Raw genomic sequence first — 22,692 nt, 5'->3', positions numbered from 1 at the left:
AAAAAAAAAAAAAAAAAAAAGCATGATGTCATGTATCCACCATTATAATATTATACAGAGTAGTTCTACCACCTTAAAAAATCCCCTGTGCTTCATCTATTCAACCCTTTCCCAAGCCCCTGAATTCTTGGCAACCACTGATCTGTTTACAATTTCTATAGTTAATGCCATATGAATGGAATCCTGTAGTATGTAGGCTTTTCAGAATGGCTTCTTTCACTTAGCAGTATGCACTTAAGACATTCTTTGTCTTTGCATGGTTTGATAGCTCATTTCTTGTATCACTGAATAACATTCCATATTTTATCACCAAATAATTATACCACAATTTGTTTATCCATTTATCTATTGAAGGACATCTTGGTTGTTTCTAGTTTTTGGCAGTTTGAATAAAGCTGCTATAATCATTCATGTACGGGTTTTCATGTGGACATACGTTTTCAGATCCGTTGGGAATATGATTATCTAGGACACCTAGGAGCGTGATTGCTATATTGTATGGTAAGACTCTGTTTAGCTTGGTAAGAAGCCGCCAAACTGTCCTCCAAAGTGGCTGTAGCATTTTTGAATTCCCACCAGCAATGAATGAGTGTTCTTTGCTCCAATCCTCAGTTTAAAAAAATTTTTATTTTAGCCATTCTCAGAACTACGTAGTGGTATTTCGTTTGTTTTCATTTTCATGTCCCTAATGACGTGTGATGTGAAGCATCTTTCCAAGTGCTTATGTACAGTCTGTATGTCTTCTTTGGTGAGATGTCCAGGTCTTTTGCTCACTTATCAGTTGGGCGGTATTTCTTTTTTCTAATCTTCAAGATTCTTTTACGGACCTCAGCTTGTTCTCTCTGTGCATTCTTATCTTTCAGTGAGGAGTATTTTCATTCCAGCACCAGTGGAGGCTTCCCTTGGGCCCCCCTTACCATTCACCTGAGACTCAGAGGAATCTCCTCGGCTCTCAGAGGGCACGTGATCTGCACACCTGCTTGTCATTTACCTATTGCGGATCTGCCTGGCTGGCAGCGAACCTGTTCCTGCTTGTTCTGCGTGCTTCTGTGATATGTGGAGAGAAATTACCCTGTTCATTTGAATCCATCTGCAGTTTTCTCTTGTCAGATTTCATGTGTGAAAAACCTCCAGAATCTACCATTCCCATGGCTCATCCTGTCTTTTCTGCTCCTTCTTCCTGTGGTCAGCACATGCCAGATGCAATCCATGCACCTGCTAATTTTTACTCCCAGCTACAATGAGTTACTGGAAGTTGCAGTCTATGAAACAAATGAAAAAAGAAAGTTACTGGTGCGTGGGTTGGAGGATGTTGTATTGACTGCTTTAGAGAAGAGAAAACCTGCTTACAGGTATCCCAGTAAGAGTGTGATTGCCGGCTTCTGCAAATATCCTGCATCTCCACGGACAGCAGCACAGTGAAAGAGAGAGAAAACAATCTCACTTAACCATAACAGTGCCCATTGTTACCTCTTCCAATGAGCCCAGCACTTTGCTAAGCATTTGATATGTAGTATGATATTTAATTCTTAAAGCGACTCTCTGGGATAGGAATAACTGTCTTCAATTTACAGATAAGGGAATATAAGACCAAGGGAAATAGTTGAGGATACACTGTAGTAAGTGGCAGAGCTGAGATTCAAACTCAGAAAAGTCTGACTCCAATACCCATCCTTCCAACCAACGTTTTCTTCCTTCTTGTTGAGCTTTGCTCATCTGGGTCAGGTCCACATTTGGGCTTCACTCAGTGAGATAACTTATTCCTTTTTTTTTTTTTTTTTTTTTTTTTTTTTTGTGGTAGGCGGGCCTCTCACTGCTGTGGCCTCTCCCGTTGCGGAGCACAGGCTCTGGACGCGCGGGCCCAGCCACTCCGCGGCATGTGGGATCCTCCCGGACCGGGGCACGAACCCGTGTCCCCTGCATCGGCAGGCGGGCTCTCAACCACTGCGCCACCAGGGAAGCCCCCTCATTCCTTTTTTAATGATTAAAAAATTTGAGTCAAATGAACCACGAGCTGCTCACTAGCTGCCTGCCATCTTTATCCCTCTCTACACTTGACATTAGAAGAATAAAGTTACAAAAACAGGTTTCAATTTTTAAATTAAAATCCACACTTCTGAATTACAGAACACCCCACTGCTACGCTTTATTTCAATAGATGAAGATAGTATAAGTATTTTCAATTGATACAGCACCTTTCATTTGAAAACTTTACTATCTCTGTGTCATTCTTAAATCATCAAACCATTTTGGGAAGCAGGAGAATTAATAAATGACCCTCATGAAATCTGAAATTAAAAACGTTGAATTTTCTGATATTTGGGAGGTAGGGGAATTACTTAATGACCTTTATGAAATTTGAAATTTAAAATGTTGAAGTCTCTAATATTTTAAAGTCTTTCTCTGTTCAGTAAGAGGAAAAAAATCAAGCAGTGATTTTTCCAAAACAAGAATGAGGCTTAAATGTCTTGAGTCCTTTCAAGTGCCTTCTCTTTTCTTCCATCTCATCTCCTAAGGCCATTAAAGTAAATTTCTTTTTTATAAAGTTAAAGTCTACATGCTTAGATGTATCACTTGGACTTCTGGTACAAATACAGTATTGACTTCAGCCAGTGTAACTTTGTATGTTATTCCTGTTGTTACCATGTTCGTGCAGGACTTATCTTCTTTTTAAAAAAAAATTTTTAATACCATGCATTTTCTTTTCCTTCCTTCCTTCCTTCCTTCCTTCCTTCCTTCCTTCCTTCTTTCTTTCTTCATTGGGTCTTTGTTGCTACGTGCGGGCTTTCTCTAGTTGCGGCGAGCAGGAGCTACTCTTCGTTGCTGTGCGCGGGCTTCTCATTGCGGTGGCTTCTCTTGTTGCAGAGCGTGGGCTCTAGGCGCACGGGCTTCAGTAGTTGTGGCACGCGGGCTCAGTAGCTGTGGCTCACAGGCTCTAGAGCACAGGCTCAGTAGTTGTGGCGCGTGGGCTTAGTTGCTCCACGGCACGTGGGATCTTCCTGGACCAGGGATTGAACCTGTGTCCCCTGCATTGGCAGGTGGATTCTTAACCACTGCGCCACTAGGGAAGCCCAGGCCTTATCTTCTTGTACCTGGATCATTGCAATTATCTCTTAACAGGTGTACCTACCTCTGGTGTCCTTTCCTCTTCTTTAAAACATACACATGTGCAGTATTGTGCTGTTCATTGTGTTCATCACTTCTGGGGGGTCTTTGTCAATTTCTGAAGGGAAAATGCAGGTCTAGTCTCACATCCCATGGAAAGCGTCTGTTATTTGAAGACAGCCCTGGATTGGAATCCCATCTGCTCCATTGATTAAGCCTAGCAAGTTACCTAACCCAACTAAACTTTAGTTTCTTACTCTTTGAGGGAACTCTGAAAGGTTGCCATAAAATTAAATGACATGAAGTATGTAAGTAAATGTTAGTTTTCATTTCCCTATCCACAACTGGACCCCTACAGGACTTTACAGTTTTGTTTCCAAACTGCTGGCCATGCGTTACCTACCACTTTTCAAGCAAGTTTTGTCTTTCCCTGATTCTGTGCCTTTTATCATGTGTTTTCTCTGACTGGAATGTACTTCTGTCCATATTTTCATTTGCCCAGTGTGTCAGTTATTTCCTTGTCCAGTCTAGCTGCTGACATGGAGAATCATCTTCTGAGGACTCAGCCCCATCATTTCCTAAGCTAAGATCCTGGGCAGGACAGGCCGTAAAATAATACAACCCCCATCCTAGTGGCATATGTGTGGTAACTTGTAGGGATGCGTGCCCACTAAGTCACAGACTTCTCTTAACTCCTGTATTTCTCCAGTATGCAAAACAGGGATTCCACGCAAGTTTCTTTATAGCACTATAGTTGTACCAGGTTAAGAATGCATTCTAGCCCTGGGCTCCAGTCCTCCTGACTGGGATCTTGATGCTTCCTAATTCTTGAGAGCTCCTGCTCGAAAGGGCTCTCGCAACCTCTGGTTGGGGTCTTAATCTGCAAAAATTAACTTGCGCACAGTATCGCACCTAACTTATTTTGGTGTCTTCGCTTGAAAGAATCATACTACAATCTACCCGCAGGAGTGGATCACAATGCTGATTTCTACCATACCTCTCTGGGCTTTAAATTTTGACTCCTGGCTTCATTTCTTAGGTACAAACTTTCCAACCAAGTAAATTTCTCTACCTACCCAGGTCTTTCTAGTTATTCTCTCAGTCTGGGCACTGAGAATTGAGATCCCATCTTGCTTCATGGCTTTATTCAGAAGCAGTGAACAACTCATCAGTGAAGACTAGCTCAAATGCTTCCTCTTCTAGAATGACCCCCACCCCATTCCACATTCATATGTGACCTGTGAACCCCTTCATTCAGCTCTGTTCACTGAGCATCTAGTATGTGCGAGGTACTTGGGATCGGCAGAGAAAAGCAAAAGCAAAGCGGGAAAACACAAAACCTTTGTCCTCATGGACTTTTTGTTTACATGGCTTATTGTATTTTCAGATTGTTTTTATTAGTTATTTGCAAATGCTATTAATACAAGAACAGGAGACTTTTAAGTTATCTTGTCTAACCCCACCTATAGTGGGTTGAATGGTGAATCTCCAAAGGATATGTCCAAGTCCTACCCCCTAGAACCTATGAGTGTGACCTTATTAAGGATCTCGAGATGATATCATCCTGGACTATCTGGATGGTCCCCAAATCCAGTGAAAAGTGTCCTTATAAGAGACGGAAGAGAAGACACAGGCAAAGAGGAGAAGGCTATGTGAAGATGGAAGCAGAGATGGGAATGATGCAACCACAAGCCAAGAAACACCCGGAGCCACAAGGGCTTCCTGGAAGAGGTAGGGAAGGATTCTCTCCTAGAGCCTTTGGAAGAATGCAGCCCCTCTGATACCTTGATTTCAGACTTCTGGCCTCCAGAACTGTGGTAGAATAAGCATCTGTGGTTTTAGGCTCCGAATTCTGTGATGATTTGTTATGGCAGACACAGAAACTAAAATATCACCGTATTTTGCAGTTGACCAGGGCTGGTTAAGATCTTTAGAACTCATCAGTACTAAAAAGAATAGATAGCTAGTGGGAAGCAGCCACATAGCACAGGGAGATCAGCTCGGTGCTTTGGGACCACCTAGAGGGGTGGGATAGGGAGGGTGGGAGGGAGACGCAAGAGGGAGGAGATATGGGGATATATGTATATGTATAGCTGATTCACTTTGTTATAAAGTAGAAACTAACAAAGGTGTTAAAAAATAAATACTAAACAGATTACCATCTCACTTCTTCTGCCGCTATGCCGCCACATGTAATTTAATGTAAAACCAATTCTAAATTGAAAAGCGCAACTATGCATGCTGAATTCATAGTTTCCTTTCAGCTTTTCTGGCTATATAATTCTGAAGAGTTCAGAAAGTATGATGTGTTCTTTTGGGTTCTGATCTGCAGAAGAGAAGTAAAACACCACCACATAGGGTTGTTGTAGGGATAAAATGTTACAGTGTGTGAAAATGCCTCATTTGGTGCCCATCCCTTGGTGAATGTGCTTTTCTTTTTTATTTATTTATTTATTGTTTTAATTTTTATTTTATCTTGGAGTATAGTTGATTAACAATGTTGTGTTAGTTTCAGGTGTACAGCAAAGTGATTTAATTATACATATACATGTATCTATACTTTTTCAAATTCTTTTCCCATTTAGGTTAATACAGAGTATTGAGTGGAGATCTCTGTGCTATACAGTAGGTCCTTGTTGGTTATCTACTTTAAATATAGCAGTGTGTACATGTCAATTCCAAACTCCCAATATATCTCTCCCCTCTACCCTTCCCCTCTAGTAACCATAAGTTTGTTCTCTAAGTCATTGAGTCTGTTTGTTTTGTAAATAAGTTCATTTGTATGTATCTTTTTTTTAGGTTCCACATATAAGTGATCTCATAGGATATTTGTCTTTCTGACTGACCTCACTTAGTGTGATAATCTCTAGATCCATCCATGTTGCTGCAGATGATATTATTTCATTCTTTTTAATGGCTGAGTAATATTCCATGGTATATATGTACCGCATCTTCTTATCCATTCAAGGTTCAAAAGGATACATGCACCCCAGTGTAAATTGCTTTTCCTTATTTTAAGACTGGTGATGCGGTGGTAACAAGGGTTTAGTGAAGATTTGAGACATTGTCTCTTGCCTCTTACTCTGCTGACTCAGTGGTTCCAGGTCTGTGAAGTAGAGACATGAGAAATTGTCCAGATAATTGAAATTAACATAGCTCTGCAGATCAGTGTTCATACATCCTCCTCCCACACAACTGGAACTTAGTGAATCTCACAGCACTTCATTTTTGTACTTTGTTTTTTTCCACTCACCAGGCGAGGTCATTTGTGCCTTTCTCATTGGGATGTTCTAAGGTTGTGAGGAAGATGTTGTTGAGGGAAACTCCCAAGAAACAAATCATAAAATAATTTTCCTTAAGAGGATGAGAGAAAAGTAAGCAAGAAGTTTCTCCTTGAGATGTTTCTGGGATTGCAGGCAGCTGATTGAGTGGCTGTGAGCCATGCATGAGCCTTAGCATTTCTTCCAAATGAGTGCAAAAATTACATAATATCTTTGGGAAATTTTTCACACTGTCAATTATATCTTACCTCCTGGAGAGACAGACTCCATTGACAATATGTCAAAGAAGCATCTTAAGTGCCACTGTGTCATCCCCAGAGCTTTAGTCACTCATAAGACTACAAAAACATCCCCTAAAATTATTTTTCCTTTTTTTTTTAATTGAAAGAATTCTTTGACCTTTCTCAAACAGCTGCTCCCTAGAAAATTCCTTTTAGCTGAAGCCATCCTTTACCCTGGCCTCTTCCAAACAAGCTCATTTCTGTGCAAACAGGTTTCTTCATATTCATTTGAAAATGGGGAGTATAATAGGATTTTAGGGAGCCATAAAGTTATTTTCTGGGTTGACTTCCAATTGAATTAGATCAAACAGACCAGGACTGTGATCACTAACATGCGTTCACATGTCTGCCTCATCACTAACATGCGTTCACATGTCTGTCCATTTTTTATGTACTCCAGCAAATTCTCGGTGTTTGACTTCCTGTATTCGAAGTCAAGCGCGAGCGTGAGTTCTCAGTAGAATTTAGCAGCCGCTAAGATCAGGCAGTATACTTGTTCACAGCCCGCTTCTGTGCTGACTGGTGCCCATGTTAACGTATTTGGAATGTCACTCGTGTAGCAGCCATACTTGAACGCTGATCTGTAGAATAAGTAGTTATAGAAGTACATACAGTGTTTAGAAAGTACCACAGTGTTTGGAAAACATTGTATTTCCTATAACGTGGTAAGTCAAATCTCAGGCTTTGGAAGGACTGGGAAAACTGATGGGCAATATGTTGCCATAAAGCCAATTTGGTTTGTTTCTCCATCTGGTTTAAAGGATAGTTACTGGGAGGGGCAGTCCGCCATGAGCCCTGAGCGTCCCTGCACCTTCTTGCCGGGTGGGACAAGAATGCAAGGCCGGGCTTCCCTGGTGGCGCAGTGGTTGAGAGTCCGCCTGCCGATGCAGGGGACGCGGGTTCGAGCCCCGGTCCGGGAGGATCCCACATGCCGCGGAGCAGCTGGGCCCGTGAGCCATGGCCACTGAGCCTGCGCGTCCAGAGCCCGTGCTCCGTAACGGGAGAGGCCACAGCAGTGAGAGGCCCGCGTACCGCAAAAAAAAAAAAAAAAAAAAAAAAAGATGCAAGACCCTTACTACTCTTTACTACACCACTTATCAGACTTATCTCAAGCAATCTTGAGATATCAGGTACAGTAAGTCCCCTACGTATGAACGAGTTCCGTTCTGAGAGCGCGTTCGTTAAGTCCAATTTGTTTAAGTCTGTCAAAGTTAGCCTAGGTACCCAACTAACACAATCAGCTATACAGTGCTGTAATAGGTTTATAATACTTTTCACACAAGCGGTACATTAAAAAAATAAAACATTTTTAATCTTACAGTACAGTACCTTGAAAAGTACAGTAGTACAGCACAACAGCTGGCATCCAGGGGCTGGCACCGAGTGAGGAGGCAGGAAGAGTTACTGACTGGAGGAGGGGGAGGAGGTGGGAGATGGTAGAGCCGAAGGATCGTCAGCAACAGGAGACAGAGGGCAGGCTGCAATGTCACTCACGCCTGACGCTGACGGGACAGGTTCTGGTTCCTTGCTGGAACCGGATGCACGTTTGCGTCTTTGAAAGTTCGCAACTTAAAGGTTCGTATGTAGGGGACTTACTGTACTGTCTTCCCCAAAAGCAAGGCCAGGTTGCTTCTGCTTACCACAAAGAAAGTGAATCCCCAAGCTCAGCGTTTCTGTCCTCTAAACTCAACCCATTTTGTTTGCAGGCATCCATCCTGAGCCCTTTGTCTAGCGCCCACGTAACCTGGGAAGGAGGGAGGCCTGAAGCAAGCGGCTGTGAGGCTCTGGCCGCTGCTTTTGCCGTGAGTAATGAAGTCCTTTGCTTCTGACCCAGGGGTCTTGTGCGTTTTGTCAGCATCCATGAAATAGTAACAGGCCCATTTGTTAGTTTGTCAATAGGGTAAAATCTCAAGATCCTACACTTTGGAAACATTTCTACTTATACCCATAAAATAAGTGCAAGAATGGTTATATTATTTCAAATAATTAATGACCATGACCAGTTTAGAATCTTGGTTTTTAGTTCTGACTCTACTGCTAAGTGAATGACCTTGACTATATTTTGTATTCCTCTGGGACTCTGTTTCTTTATCTGTAAAATGAGGGGGTTCAACTAGGGGAATGGCTTTTCAACTGTGCTCTGGGGACCCATGGCCAGTCATTTCAAGGGCCCTCTCATGAGCCCCGGGCGACGGGGCGGGCTGCCAGATATAGTTGGAGGCAACAGCATTGTTGTGTTGACTGGCCTGGTCGCCTACCCTCTGCAGGGCCACCAGCTGTGCCGTGGTTACTGTCCCCGGTCAGTGCCCTTTCCCATTTCCCTAAGCTGCCATTTCCTCTATAGTTCTCTTCATACTTCCTTTCTTAGTTCCTATTTCTCAGGGGAAAAAATGCAGATAAGCAGAATTTTTTCCTCTCTATCTCTTGGTCCACTGGCTGCTTTCTGGACATTACTGAAGGAAGAACAGCAGACAGGTTCTCCTCTCAAATTCCCTAACCCACCTGCCATCCTATCAATCCTTCCAGGGCTCGACTCCCAGTAAGTCACAGAGTCCCACCTCAGGGACTCTTGCTTTCCAAGATGCTTTCCCTCCAATGCTATGGAATATTTAGCTAAACAAGAGGCAATAAAACTGGCTCTTGCTAGGGTGACCAGCTGTCCTGATTTGCCTGGGACTGAGGGTATTCTCAGGACATGAGACTTTCCTTTTTTAAACCAGAATAGTCTTGGGCAAGCCAGGACAAGTTGGTTGTCCTACGAATCTTCTAGATCCAAACTTTATGGTTATAAGCTTATGTAATGAGGTCCTCAAAGATTTGGGTGTTTGAAGCTCAAGAGTCAAGAATAAGACTTTTTTTTTTTCCCCTGGATTTTGTTCTAACAACCATATCCCAAGGCAGTAGATGTCCTTGAATAAATGGGAGAAGAAAAAAGATAAGAAAACAGTGGGAAATGTTGGCTAATGTAAAAAGTATCATACTCTTATAAGCTAGCTATCTTTAATAACATAGACTAAAATGGTTTTATTATGATCCCTTTCTAATGAATTCCTAAGCAGTAGGGGTAGAAATTTTCATGAAAATATGCTTAGAGTAAAGGTCTAATATAGAAGAGAACAAAAGGAGAAAGATAGGGGCCTGGGAAGAATATGTATCCACGGAGTAAAAAACAAGTGCCAGGAAATAAAATGAAATATGAATAATAGTGGTTATTTGGGGTTGTTGATTTTTCTTTTAATATTTATACATCTTTGTATTTCAATGTGCCTATAATAACCACATATTACTTTTATAATTGGAAAAACTTTACTAAACAAATCTTTTAAAGAGTGAGAAAGAAGAAAATATCCATCAAGGTCAAAGGATGAAAGACCACATTAAGAAAGTGTCAGGATTCCATGTTAGAATCCTGACGATGGGAATCTGCTGGTGATTTTTAAGCAAGTAAATAACTTATTATAGTTGATCAGAGAGAGTTTTAGGTCGGATTTTGGAAGGATCTGGCTGGTATGTGGGGAGGTATTGCCGTGGCTGGGATATTTGGATTTAAACAGAGACCTTTGCTTTCAAATCCAAAACTAGCAGAAGTGCAGGCCCTCTGACAGGTGCTTGTCCAGTGCTTGCCAGATATTTTCGCTAAGGGGAGCGCTTCTTTCTGCTACTCAAGTGAGCTGCCCTTTTCTTCATCAAAACCACTTAAAGGTCAGCTAGAGCGCTTGTCACATTTGTCAGCCTCCACTGCCTCTGAATTTCTGGTAATCTGAGGCTTTCTGAATTGAGTAGTCTCCTTTCTAAAGACTGAGTTTTTACGAGTTTGATCTCATGATTGGTTGGACTGATTGGCAGTGGCATACTACTTATAGTGTAAGGAGAAATTACGCAAATAAGCATGGGATCGTCCAAAAAATATTTTTTGCTAGATACGTGTGTTTTGTTTTGGGACTTTCTGTGATTCTACAATCATTTACCAAAGAGGGAATTTCAGTAAAAAGAATACAGAGGGGCTCCATCAAGAAGTGTTCACGGGCACGTTAATTAATAGAACTGTTAATACCAGAAAATGAAGGGAATCATCAATCAGACTAAAGCGCTTCTTAATTCTCTTCTGTTTCATTTAGGCACAAGATTTAGGGGATTCAAGGTATGTGCTAAGGTAGTGTACTCTTGGCAACACTATGAAACTGTAGACCACCAAGTTCCTCTGAGGGTGTCTCTGGCTTCTATCTCTGGCGTTTAAAGCACACAACTGTATTGCATGGTTCTTTGCTGTTCTGCATTTTCAACAAGCATTGTCCAAAAGGAGCTTCCCGTCTGCTGTTTGCATATCATGTTGTTGTCATCTTACTAAAACATGAAATGATTTAAGCTTCGCAGCTGTTACTCTTTTCCCTGAAGCAGCTGCCCAGCACTTCCAGGGACAGTGCCAGGTGCACCAGGAGGCTATCTATGCAAATTACAGTGAAAAACTGAGCAGTAGTCTGGTGGCTTTGATCATTACAGACAACCAGTCTGAATAACTCAGATGCAGATCACGTAAAGTTACTGTCATTGGCTGGAGCGATACAGCAAATTGCTTCAGCTCCTTATGTAATTTTGGACTTAGCCTAAGTGATTGGCTTAATAACTAGATTCACAAGAGACTGATGTATGAACCTGAATGACACTTTAGAAATTTATAATGGGGACCATTGTTCATGCCAGTAGATCCTGTCTTGGTAGGAAGACCTATGTGTGAAACCAAATTCTTTAGTTGGAAGGTTTGCTTATGATAACATCCTGAGTGAGGACAGTCGGTTATTTTAATCAGTAGTGGTCTCGGCGATGGGAATAAAACTGCCCAGCAAAAGATCCAGGATTTGAACCCAGAAAACATGACCACAGAGCTACAGCACCATTAGAGCAGGTGTCTGGATCTTTTTTTCTTTATTAGTTTTACTCTTGCTTCCAGAATTCTATCTGATACACCTTCACTGACTTGAGTGTTTACTAAATCGGCCTCCCAGATTCACACATACTTATAAAATCCTGAATCATGTCTTCAAATGGCAATCAATCCATTCGTTGGGATTTTTCCATGTTTCAGTTCTCAAACATTGAGGCTGTTTGTGAGTGCTGGGGGCCCTTTACTTTGGGTCTGGACACTAAGAACCGATGGCATGAGGGTCTCAGAGTAGAGTCAATAAAGACTGTAGAAGTTCAGTGGAGAGAGACATCACTGTGGGGGCTAGGATATGGAGAGTGAGGACATCACCTGGACCTTCAAAACTGGCATTCTGAAATAAAGGAGGAGAGCTTTGGAGACTGACTAAATCCATTTGCCTGGGTGAAAACTTAATGCTGTAGAGAAATACAGAGAAAGGTGAAAATGTATGTTGGGGCCAAATTCTTTAATGCCAGGATAGTAAGTATGGGTGTTTTTTAGAAGGTAGTGGGGACCCTTGAGAGCTTCCTTTGAGAAATGACATAATCAGTCCAGGGCTTGGGAAAAATAAATCTGACATTATCTTGTAGAAGGGAGGGATGGAGAAGAAGCAGAGAGAACAGGTAGGAGACCACAGGAGGAGTCCAGATGGAGAGGAAACTGAAATGGCCCAAAGTAAGGCAGTAGAGAGTATTAGTTTCCTGTTGCTGCTTTAACAAATGAGCACAAACTTAGTGGCTAAACCAGGACAGATTTATTTTCGTACAGTTCTAGAGGCCAGGAGTCTAAAATAAAGATGCTAGAGAGCTGCATTCCTTCTGGAAGAATCGGGGGGTGGTGGAATCTGTTTCCTTGTCTTCTCCAGTTTCAAGAGGCCATCTGCATCCCGGGCTCACAGCCTCTTCTTCCATCTTCAAAACATCTCACTCCAACCTCTGCTTCCTTTGTCCCTCCTCCTCCTCCTGCCTTTGTCGTCTTTCCTCCTTCTTATAAGGTCCCTTGCGATTATACTGAGCCCACCCAGATAATCCAGGGTCCTCTCCCCATCTCAAGATCCTTAACTTGATCACATCTGCAGAGTCTTTTACACCATGTATACTAACATATTCACAGGTTCTGGGGGTTGAGATACGGACGTTTTTGAGGGGAGGCACATTATGCAACTGACTACAGAGACACAGGAACATTCTTGTTTGGCTGCTTTCGTGCACTGCTTCCCTCTCAAAGACCTTGAATTCTGAAGGAGCGTGACTACTTATATCCAAAATATACCTTGCTTTTTGCTTGTTTGGATGCTTGTAATTCTGCCTTTCTTTGCTTAGAATACCATTCCTCTATATCGGTGGCCTCAAATCTCAGCCCAGATGCTTCCATTTTCCAGAATCCTGCTATATTCACCTCCCCTCCCTTTGACCCATAAACGGAGGAAGAATTCTCTCTTTCCTTTATCTTACATCTGTATTTTACGTTGCTCCTATTTCTTTTTTTTAACAAAAACCTTTCATTTGGAAATCATTTCATACTTGCAACAAAATTGCAAAAATAGTACAAAGAATTCTGTTCTCTGTTCACCCAGCTTCCCCAAATCACAATAACTTAAATAGCCATAGCATAATGATGAGAACCAGGAAATTAACAGTGACCCAACGCCATTTAACTAATCTACAGACTTTGCTGAGATTCCAACCATTGTCCCACTAATGTCCCTTATCTCGTCCTTATCTGGCATGCTTTAATTTTCTCCAACTAGAGACAGCTCCCCAGTCTTTGTTTATCATGACCTTGACACTTTTGAAGAGTCTGAACAGTTATTTTGTAGAATGTTTGGGGTTTTTTTTCTGCTTTTGTCTAATGTTTTCTCATAATTTGATTCAGGTTATATATTTATGGCAAGAATATCACAAAAGTGATGTGCTCTTCTCAGTCATGACATCAAGAGGTAAATGATATCTCATTACTGGTGATGTTGAATCATTTGTTGAAATGGTGTCTGCTAGGTTTCCTATTGCTCTGAACACATCTAGCCCTGTATTCTATCAATATATATTTTTGTCACAGCGTTTTAGGGCTGGAGAGGATCAAAGAAATGTTTTCTCAATAATATTAAAAGTTATGTAGTATCAGGTAATATACACTAAGGACTACATACACTACTTCACTTACTCCTCATAAATACCTCTAGAGACACTGTATCAAGTCCATTTTACCTTTCTGAAGAGTACATGCCTGGTTGACCTTGGGGAGGGAATACAACTTGGTCGCCACATAGAGCCTAGCACAGAGCTTTACACAGAATATGGGTAGAAAATATTTAAGCTGACTTAAATTGAAATTAAATGGAAAGCAGAGTGTTCAGATTGTGTAACTAACCATATATGTGACAAAGGAGAAGGGACCATGGGTAATTATGGAGAACTGAATTTGGGGAAGAGGAATACATAAAGGTGATGATTTATTTTCAAAGGGGCGAAGCTAAGAAACAAGATGAAATGGTTGTTGCCCAGAGGGGTTAAGAGCACAGCCTTGGAGAGCGCTCATATTTTGGGAGTATTTGGCGGAAAAAAATCAGTGAAAGTGAAAGGGGATGAAGTACGAACAAAGTAGAAGAAGCAAGGTAGTATGGGGTTACAGCCAAGTTCAAATCTGGAATGAAGAAGATTAAGCAAGGAGATGCATGGGGCCATGATTAAATGCCAATGGATATTTTGGGGAAAATGTAAAAACAACGTTTTAAAAAGTTGTCATAAGTTTATTTTTATTTTTTTAGTTTAGCCAACACACAATTATCCATAGTAATGGAAGAGAAAAATGTCAAGATAAGTTAGAAGAACGGATAACTCCAAACGTGCAGACTTGACTATAAAGCACATTGTTTATGATTTCTGAAGCAGCATATTTCCTTTTCAAGGTTTGCTAAATTTACATGAAGAATAGCTTGTATTTCTTAATAAAAAGCCTGCGTGGTGGAAGGGAAAGAGAACCGGAATTTGAAAAGTGGTCATATGTTTATGCTTGTGAGCTTATTATAAATGTAAGATTGTTTCACATTGTTCTAAATGTAAACCTTTTCAGGCTTTATCTATCTTTAAATTTTACAATGAGGGAGATTAGATCATTGGACCAGAACTCAGATCTGATTTCTACTCTTGGCATCACCAGTAACTAACTGTGTCGGGCAGCAGGGAGATTCCTTCGGGCCTTTGGTGCCTCAGTTTTCTCACCTAAAAATTCAAAGGTTGACTACGTGATCTCAATTATGTCCTCTGGAGCTAATACTCTAGATGGTTCTGTCGTTTTGGGGATTCTAGCTAAATAGCTGGTTTGCATCTCAGGCAAATTTTATTTACTAAATCATGGCATGTGTAAGTGCTTCCTAAAAAGCAGATTTTCTAGAGAAAAATATAAGTAGGGAGATTCATTGCCAAAGCTACATAACATGGTAATTGTGGAATGAACAGTTACAGGAACAGCTCTTTATTTAAAACAGGCTTGGCATTTTCATTTGTTCGGGGCTTTCTCGATAGTATTGAGGATGGCCCTTGCTAATTAGGTCTCACTCCCAAAGTCCCTGGATAAGCTGCTTCTGCGAGAGATTGGTCTTAAGAACCCAAGGCAGCCGGGAAGAAGGATATTAATGCTTCAGTGCCCAGCGCTCCTTCAAAGAGGACCTATGGAGACGGGTAGCTGGAGAGGAGAGGACCCTGACAAAAGAATGAAATTGATTTGGATAGGAGCCCTGGAGACTGGACAGAGTTAAAGAGTCTAACAGTAGGCGGCTTATTTTGCAGCCAGAAGTAGTTCTCTTCTGAAAGAAGAGTCCTTCACGCTTGGGAACATTCTTTCTTCTTCCATGGCAATCTGTGTTTGGAGTCTTTCTTTTTGCCTTTTCCCCTCCTCAACTCTGTCTTTCTCCACCTGCACCTTCTCTTTCTCCCTCCGCCTCTTCTTATTTAGCCCGTCCTTTCATGATTAGATTAATTTGTTTACCCGGACAAGGGGAAGAATGAGAGTTTGCATACTGGTAGGAACAGGCTTCCTCTCTCAGAGCTGCAAACATTAAACTCTCCTCTCTGCCCTGGGGAGGCTGTGAGCAACAGAAAATGATGCCTCGTCCTAAGACAAGGAAAGGTTCTGAGATCCTTTAAAATCCCAGCTAATCAAAATCCTCCTGAAGTGAGGAAAGGGGAGTGTGTGTTTGTGTGTGTGTGTGTGTGTGTGTGTGTGTATGCGTGAGTGCGTTGTGTGCGCTGACCCACAGCCCTGAGGGATGGGCATTCTCTGAAGTGGACACATACAATAAGGCTCTGATGAGCTCTGGTGGGGACTGTGGTTGAGGAGATGGAGAGTAGAGGAAGCACACAGGAGCCCTGCTGCAGCCGAGAGGTATCTTGAAGTAGGAGAAGAGAGCCTGAAAAGAATCTGTTTTTCCAATAGTACAGTTTTGATACTGCCAAGACCATATTCCCAGGATGTGGGATATAAAAACCTCAATTCTCACCTAAGATCCGTTCCCCATTTAGTGTGTAGTCCTGAGCAAGCTACTTAAGCTTTCCGAGTCTAGGTTTCCCAAAATAAAATGGGCACGCTCATGTTTCTCACATTTTTTTGGAGAGCACAAAATAGCTTATCTTTGTGCTAGTGCTGAGAGAGCTGTGGCATGTTAGATACGACTTGGAGCGTTCAGTTGCCCATGTCAGAAAAGGGAATAGTGATTCCTAGAGGAATTTCATAAGAATTTAGTGAGATAACAAAGCCAGGCGTAGAAAAGTGCCCCATAGTACTTGTTTATACCCTCCCTTTCCCTTGGGCGCTATTTATCTGGAGTATTTGGGAAATAATAACTTACTTTGTATTACTGACTTTTGATACTAGCATAAAAGTATAGTGAAGAATTTGAACTTGCCGAAAATCACAAAACACATTCCAAAATAAACTGGAAAAGCATTTTATGTGGTTTCCTGTATTTTAAACTATCAGTTGGCCATTGATATGGCTAACTCAGAGTTGACTCTGTATGCACAGTTGATTAGCAAGAAAAAAAAAAAAGGATACAGTTATAAGATCTCCTCACCTGACATTAAGAATAAACCGGTGCCCTGTGGGCACCGACCGATTAGAATAGACACCCATCCCAGTGCTGGAGCAGGGCCTCCGAGGCCCCCTACTGTGACATCCCAGACGTTAACCCTCAAATTGCTGGACCCTAGGGAGTTTGGGGGGCCTGGGACAGGGTCCAGGGAAAACAGGACGTCCTTGAAGGGGCTTAGGGCAGTGACTCTTTACAAATACCAAGTTTTTGGTATTTTAAAAACTAGAAGGCTGAGCCAATGCAGACACCCAGAGCATCCCTGCTCAACAATAATATCATGCAAACAAATGAAAATGTCCACCCGTTTTCTCCCCAAACACCAACTCTCAACCCATTGTAATACTGATTGGCAAGTTTCTAAACGGGCTTTTAAGTCACTGAACCTTATTCTTTTGGTAAGTCAGCAGAATGTGGGGAAAAATGGGGAAACTCCTTAGCTGGGATCCAGAATAGGCATGGAACAAGAGGCTTGTGCCAAGAAATATGTACCTTACCCTTGACACTTTTCTACTAATTAGGATTCAATTTTCATAAGTAGTGCTGTGAAGTCCGGGCCTAACAATTATTCTACTTTACAAGGATTTATCTAGTTAATTATGCTCAGAACCTGGGACCCTGACTGTAATCAGGATGTGAGGGGAAGAAAAGAGATTATTTCGAGGGATAGTTTGCTTTAGAAGAGGGCAGACATGGTGGAGCACTGCGTTAGGGCCTTTGGACATCCTCAAAGTACTGAAGTTACTGGCTGCCTATGAGTAAGGAAGGAAGGATTCCCATGAAGGCAGAGGCGTCAGATCTTTCTCCCTGGTGGTTCACCCTTTCCACACATACCTTGCTTTGGGCGTGTGTAGCATCAGATGCTAACACAGGCTCCAGGATGAGAAAGAGACTGGTCACAGACATAGCAGTTCTTGATGAACCCACAGCTGTGCGGGGCAGCGCTGTCTGCAAACACAGAAGAAATAATGGAGTTATATTACCAAGTGATTTTTTCCCTTAATTGCAAAGACAGTCATGAACTCACCTATGGTGTTTAATGGGCAGGGACTTGGATTTGGGAGAAAGTCACTTGAAGGAAAGGGAGGCTAAGAGAGAAAGAAAGCAAAGTCACCTAGAGTGCTACGTGTAATTCCAATAGGGAATCTCTTGGACAATGGTCAATAGTGTTTCATCACCACCAATTCCTGAACCACTGCGATGGCTCACTTGAAGGGCAGGCTCACATGAAGACAGCTTGTTCAGCCGGAGACAGCTGCTAGGATTACAGCTCAAGTCACAAAGCTTCCAGCTAAAGCTCTTAGTAAACATAGATACTCGTTTCACTTTGCAACTGAAGTAAATTGTCATTAATAATAATATTTATACTTCTAAAGTTCTTTAATATTATGCTATCTTCTTTCTTTAGCTAGACTTCCTGAAAAACAGAATATTCTGGTTAATGGAATTTTTTTTTTAAAGGAATGGCCTTTTGCACTATATAGAGAACAACAGTTACATTAAGAATTGAAATGTAGTAAAATATAGTTAACAGTACAGTAGTTCTTTTGTGATTTAAGAAGCCCTTGATGAACTCATATTATTACCTAAAGCTCATCAGGGGCACCAAGTCTGGGATGTCAAATATTGGTCTCAATTTGATGTCACCATAAGAATATACTTGAGGAATTGATTGAATTAATTTTTAATGGTTTTAGCTAGAATTTTTTTTTAATTTTCTCAAACCTAAAATGCAAAAACTGCATAAAAATAATCAAATTATATACTTGTATATACATGCATACCTTTATATACATGAATATATGTCATTTTAGTATTTATGTTGAATGTAAAGTTAATGTTATCTTTTTCTGGATTTTCAATTGTGAGCTTATTTGACCTGAAAATGGCTTTGAACATGATTTAACAGACTGGGTTTTCTGATTTCTTTCACTACAGTAATTAAAAAACACAGGAAAGAAGAGTTTCTCAACAGAACTCAGCATAATAAGCTGACCCCTGAATTTCAGTTAGTGTGGATACATTTGCCTAGAAGGAATTTGCTTCCAAATAATTTTGATAAAGTTATTTTTTAGATGGAAGTATAGTCTGTATACAGTGAAATGCATGTATCTTTAGTGTTAGAGCTCAATGAATTTTGACATATTTATACATCTCTGTAACCACAAATTTGATCAAGATACAGAATATTTTTACCAGCAGAGAGCTACCCCTTCTGTGCACGTGATCTGGATCAGAAATTGAAAAGTATTTTAGTAATGATTGTGTATTTTGCTGCAACCAAGTTCGTCTGTTAGAGAGCAGATGCAGAGGTAGTGTAGAGTTGGATTTCACTGGCACTGATATTTTGTTTCCCTTTTCCGGGAAAGAATGCCAGAGAAGGAGATGAGGGGAAGAGAGCTGGAAGTACATGCAATGGAGCGATTAGTGATGTTTTATGGAATCCAAGATGAGAGAAGTGAGAATATAAAGGGAATAAGAGGATTTTTTAAATTGCGCCAGTGGACTCGATATCCAGACATCTTTGGAGTTAGGATACTAAAATACATGATCTGGGAAAATAGAAATTGGTAGAGAGCAAGCTGTTTAAATGAAGATTTTCTAAGTGATGCAGTGCGTAATTATTAATGAAAGTTTTTAAAACATAACCTTAGGATTGGGTTGCTAAAGTGGAGAGGAAAAAAATAAATTGTTGGAGATGAGGAAATCAGTGAATGAGAGGTCAGGGTATTGAGTGGATATCGACATGACTATTGAACTCGCTAAGAATGATGACGGAAGTAATGGTGGCTTGGAAAACAAATGAGGTAGAGAGATCCAAAGGCTTGCGGTGACCATAGCGTCACCGACTGTACCACTATAGAATGGTTCCCTGGGGTACAGTCTGATGGGCTGTGAGTCATAGATCTGTGGTTTTTATGAAAGGAAGGAAGAAAAAAATTTTTCTAGAAGCAGCCATGAGGAACAGACACCAATTCTGTCTCCAGGCCTGTGGTACCCCACATGGCATATGAGAGGCAAAAGCAGCGACTTGGGGCTACAGAGAAGACAGCATATTCAGGGAGTAGCTAAGTTTCTGATAGATGAAGAAGTTGGAATTAATATCTAGAGAAGAGTTGAAAGATCTGGAGAAGAATTAGAAGAGTGAGTTTTAGAGAGTACAGTGCAAAAGTTTAGGAGGTTGACGAAGCTTTTGGATTAGGGAATAGACAGAGTTGTATGAGGGGATAAGTGTGGGTGATGAAGGATGATCTGGGAATTTGGGGCAACTAGCAGAGCCCAAGGTAAACAAGGTTATGAGGCGCCATGAGTTACAGGAAAATGTGTCTTGAGTTCTAATCGTAGCTTCCTTCTCTGGATCAGTGCTGTAGGCCATGTGTGCTGGTTAGACAGGTAGTGTTGTCGCTGGGACAGGCGGGTTTGACCAGGAACACCTGGAGCTCTGGAGGCCTCTCTTACATTTACTAGATGCATGACAAATGAGGCAGAACCTCATGGACCTCACATATGTGTTGGTGGACATGAAAAAGAAATGAAACCACAAGTAAAAATTTTGAATCACAGTGTTGTACACCTTAAACTAATATTGTAAATCACCTCTACCTCAATTTTTTTTAAAAAGTTTATTGACAGATTTAAAAGTGATCTGTTGCTACTAAAAGGAGAGGCTTGGGCATGCATGCATGTGAAACAACTTGAGACACATAACTGGTCAATTTTTAGGATTTGCTTTTCTTCCTTTTTATTTATTCCAAGTAATTAAACACCATTGGAAATGGCATAAAAGGTCAGGGCAGTAATTCTATAAATATGAAGACTGACACTAAACATTATATATTATATTATTAATATATTATTATATAGTATAAATATAATATATTAATAATATATAACAAGCAATTATATAGTTATTAATATATAGTATTATTAATATGGTATATCATTAGATTATATTATGTCTTCTCACAGGCCAAGCCTATATAAATATGCAACTATTATATAATTATTAATAATATAGTATTAATATATCATTAGATTATATTATGTCTTATAGGCCACATCTATGAAAAATCATAGTTACCTACAAAGTTTTAAAAAACATATTCCATGTGCTTATATTTATTAAAAGCTTTCAAGAGTAGCTTTAATCCAAGAAACGCCTTTTGATCCACATTTACTCTTTAGTTTTCATTTGTCAGCGTGAGCGCTACAATAATAAAAAGGGCAGGGGGGGAGTGTCTATATAGAAGACAGAAGAAAATCTGTATATTTTATTCATGTTCTGTCCTGGGCTAGAAAATTGACGTCTTACACTTGGGTAAGTGAAGCAAGGTTTTCATAAGATCATATCTTGGAAAGCAGTCATCTCCCTATTTTCTCCTCTCCCTCTTCCTCCTGTAATGGGAAAATTCTGTTCTTGTAGCTTAGACCTTTATCTTTCCACAGCTGGCCTGCAAATTTAATTCTCAGCTCACAACCTCTTTCTCTCTGCTCAGCAGCTCTTCTCTACCTGACACTCAGATGTAACACCTTAGATGTTTTTTTTTTTCTCTTTGCAAGTTAAATATGGAAAAGACAAAAATAAATAGAAGCGCTCATTAATCGGTGTAAGAAAAACATATCAGGGTGAGAGAATGAAGTTCTGTGATAAGGGCAAGCACAGTGTTGATTTTTAGCAAGTTGAGCCAAGATCATCCTTTGTTAAATAGCTATAATGTAGGTCACAGTTTGGATCATGCAGATATTATGAAAAACTTATTTGACTTATGAATTTATTATTAATGAATGATAATATTAGTAATAAACTTGAACTAGTCTCAGCTGCTTCATTTGGCAATACAATGCTAATAAACTCTATGTTTAGATAAATAGGAACAAAAAGCAATAAGAACAATTTGCTGAAGGGCCTGTTTCCCACTTGATAGAACAGTTTTCTTAATTTGTTTTCTATGCCTTTATTCATTTTCTCATTTATTGCAACAGTTTCTGGTTCTGGAAGTAAACAAGGTTACACATAAAACTGTAATTAAATTTTTCCTCAAGTTCAGTCACCAAAGAGTTGGGCTTAGAGGCAAAGCAAATTGTTTAGTGGTATAACAAGTGGGAATCTTCTTAATTTATTTAGAAGAATGCAATACTCCTGACCTGGAAAATCTGAAATGAGAGAAAGTGTAGCCTTACCAAAGTATGTCTCACAGACGAGTAAATGTAATAGAGAATACATTTTCTTTTTAGTGATCTCTGGAGTAATTTTTGAGATATTAATTTGTTATTTTTTCTCTGTATTTTTTTTTTCTGTTGCTCAATTCCTAGAAGGTAGTAAAACCTTTGTACTGCCTTGCCTCTAGGAAGGATTGTGTCACAGGGTTTAAGAAAAAATTGCTTATAGACTAGAAAGCATGTCCTAGAGATAAAAGAACAACATGGAGCTAACTTGGACAGTGGGCATCTCAGTAATAACCGTAGTAGCTGTGAGAGTGGAAGGGTCTTCCCAACGCTTTTGTTCTTGTTAATAAGACTGCTGGACTTTTGCAGGGCACTGGGTTAGGGAATCGTCCAAATACTTGAGCTTAAATTTCCCACCAGTTCGGCAGGATGCAACTTGTAAATGGAATTAATTTTATTTTTTTGTTTGTTTGGTTGTTGTTGTTGTTTCTGCTGTAATTATTATCATTTATTTTTTTTACCTTAGGGCCCCAAATAGGACTAATCATAATCTTCATGACATACTGCCATCATTGCTTATTCATGGCTTTCATTTATTTTATATATTCATTAAAAGTATGATGAAATTACATGAATCCATTGCCCAATTCAAGAACTGGAATCTAATATACATTGTTTTTATTGGAGTATAATTGCTTTACGATGGTGTGCTAGTTTCTGCTGTACAATGAAGTAAATCAGCTCTATGTATACATATATCCCCCCCTTGGACCTCCCTCCCTCTCCCCATCCCACCCATTTAGGTCATTACAGAGCACTGAGCTGAGGTCCCTGTGCTATACAGCAGGTTCC

General features: G+C 40.4%; 1 protein-coding gene across 2 annotated transcripts in view; it reads left to right on the top strand.

Annotated features, from left to right (window-relative positions):
* UBE3D (ubiquitin protein ligase E3D) overlaps window positions 1-22,692 on the top strand; it is a 579,677-nt gene that overhangs the window by 432,948 nt on the left and 124,037 nt on the right. Inside the window, exons 10-12 of one of the 2 annotated variants that reach the window (XM_028494988.2) lie at window positions 8,374-8,469; window positions 10,786-10,808; window positions 13,464-13,530. In XM_028494988.2, the coding sequence (XP_028350789.1) occupies window positions 8,374-8,469; window positions 10,786-10,808; window positions 13,464-13,518 (174 nt within the window). In that variant the 3' untranslated portion in view covers window positions 13,519-13,530. Of the gene's footprint in view, window positions 1-8,373; window positions 8,470-10,785; window positions 10,809-13,463; window positions 13,531-22,692 lie in introns of those variants that run through there. The other variant, XM_028494990.2, reaches the window with a different exon arrangement.

This window comes from Physeter macrocephalus, chromosome 11 (genome assembly GCF_002837175.3).
Source record: "Physeter macrocephalus isolate SW-GA chromosome 11, ASM283717v5, whole genome shotgun sequence".
Classification (NCBI taxonomy): domain Eukaryota; kingdom Metazoa; phylum Chordata; class Mammalia; order Artiodactyla; family Physeteridae; genus Physeter; species Physeter macrocephalus.
This window is presented reverse-complemented; position numbering and strand designations above follow the sequence as displayed.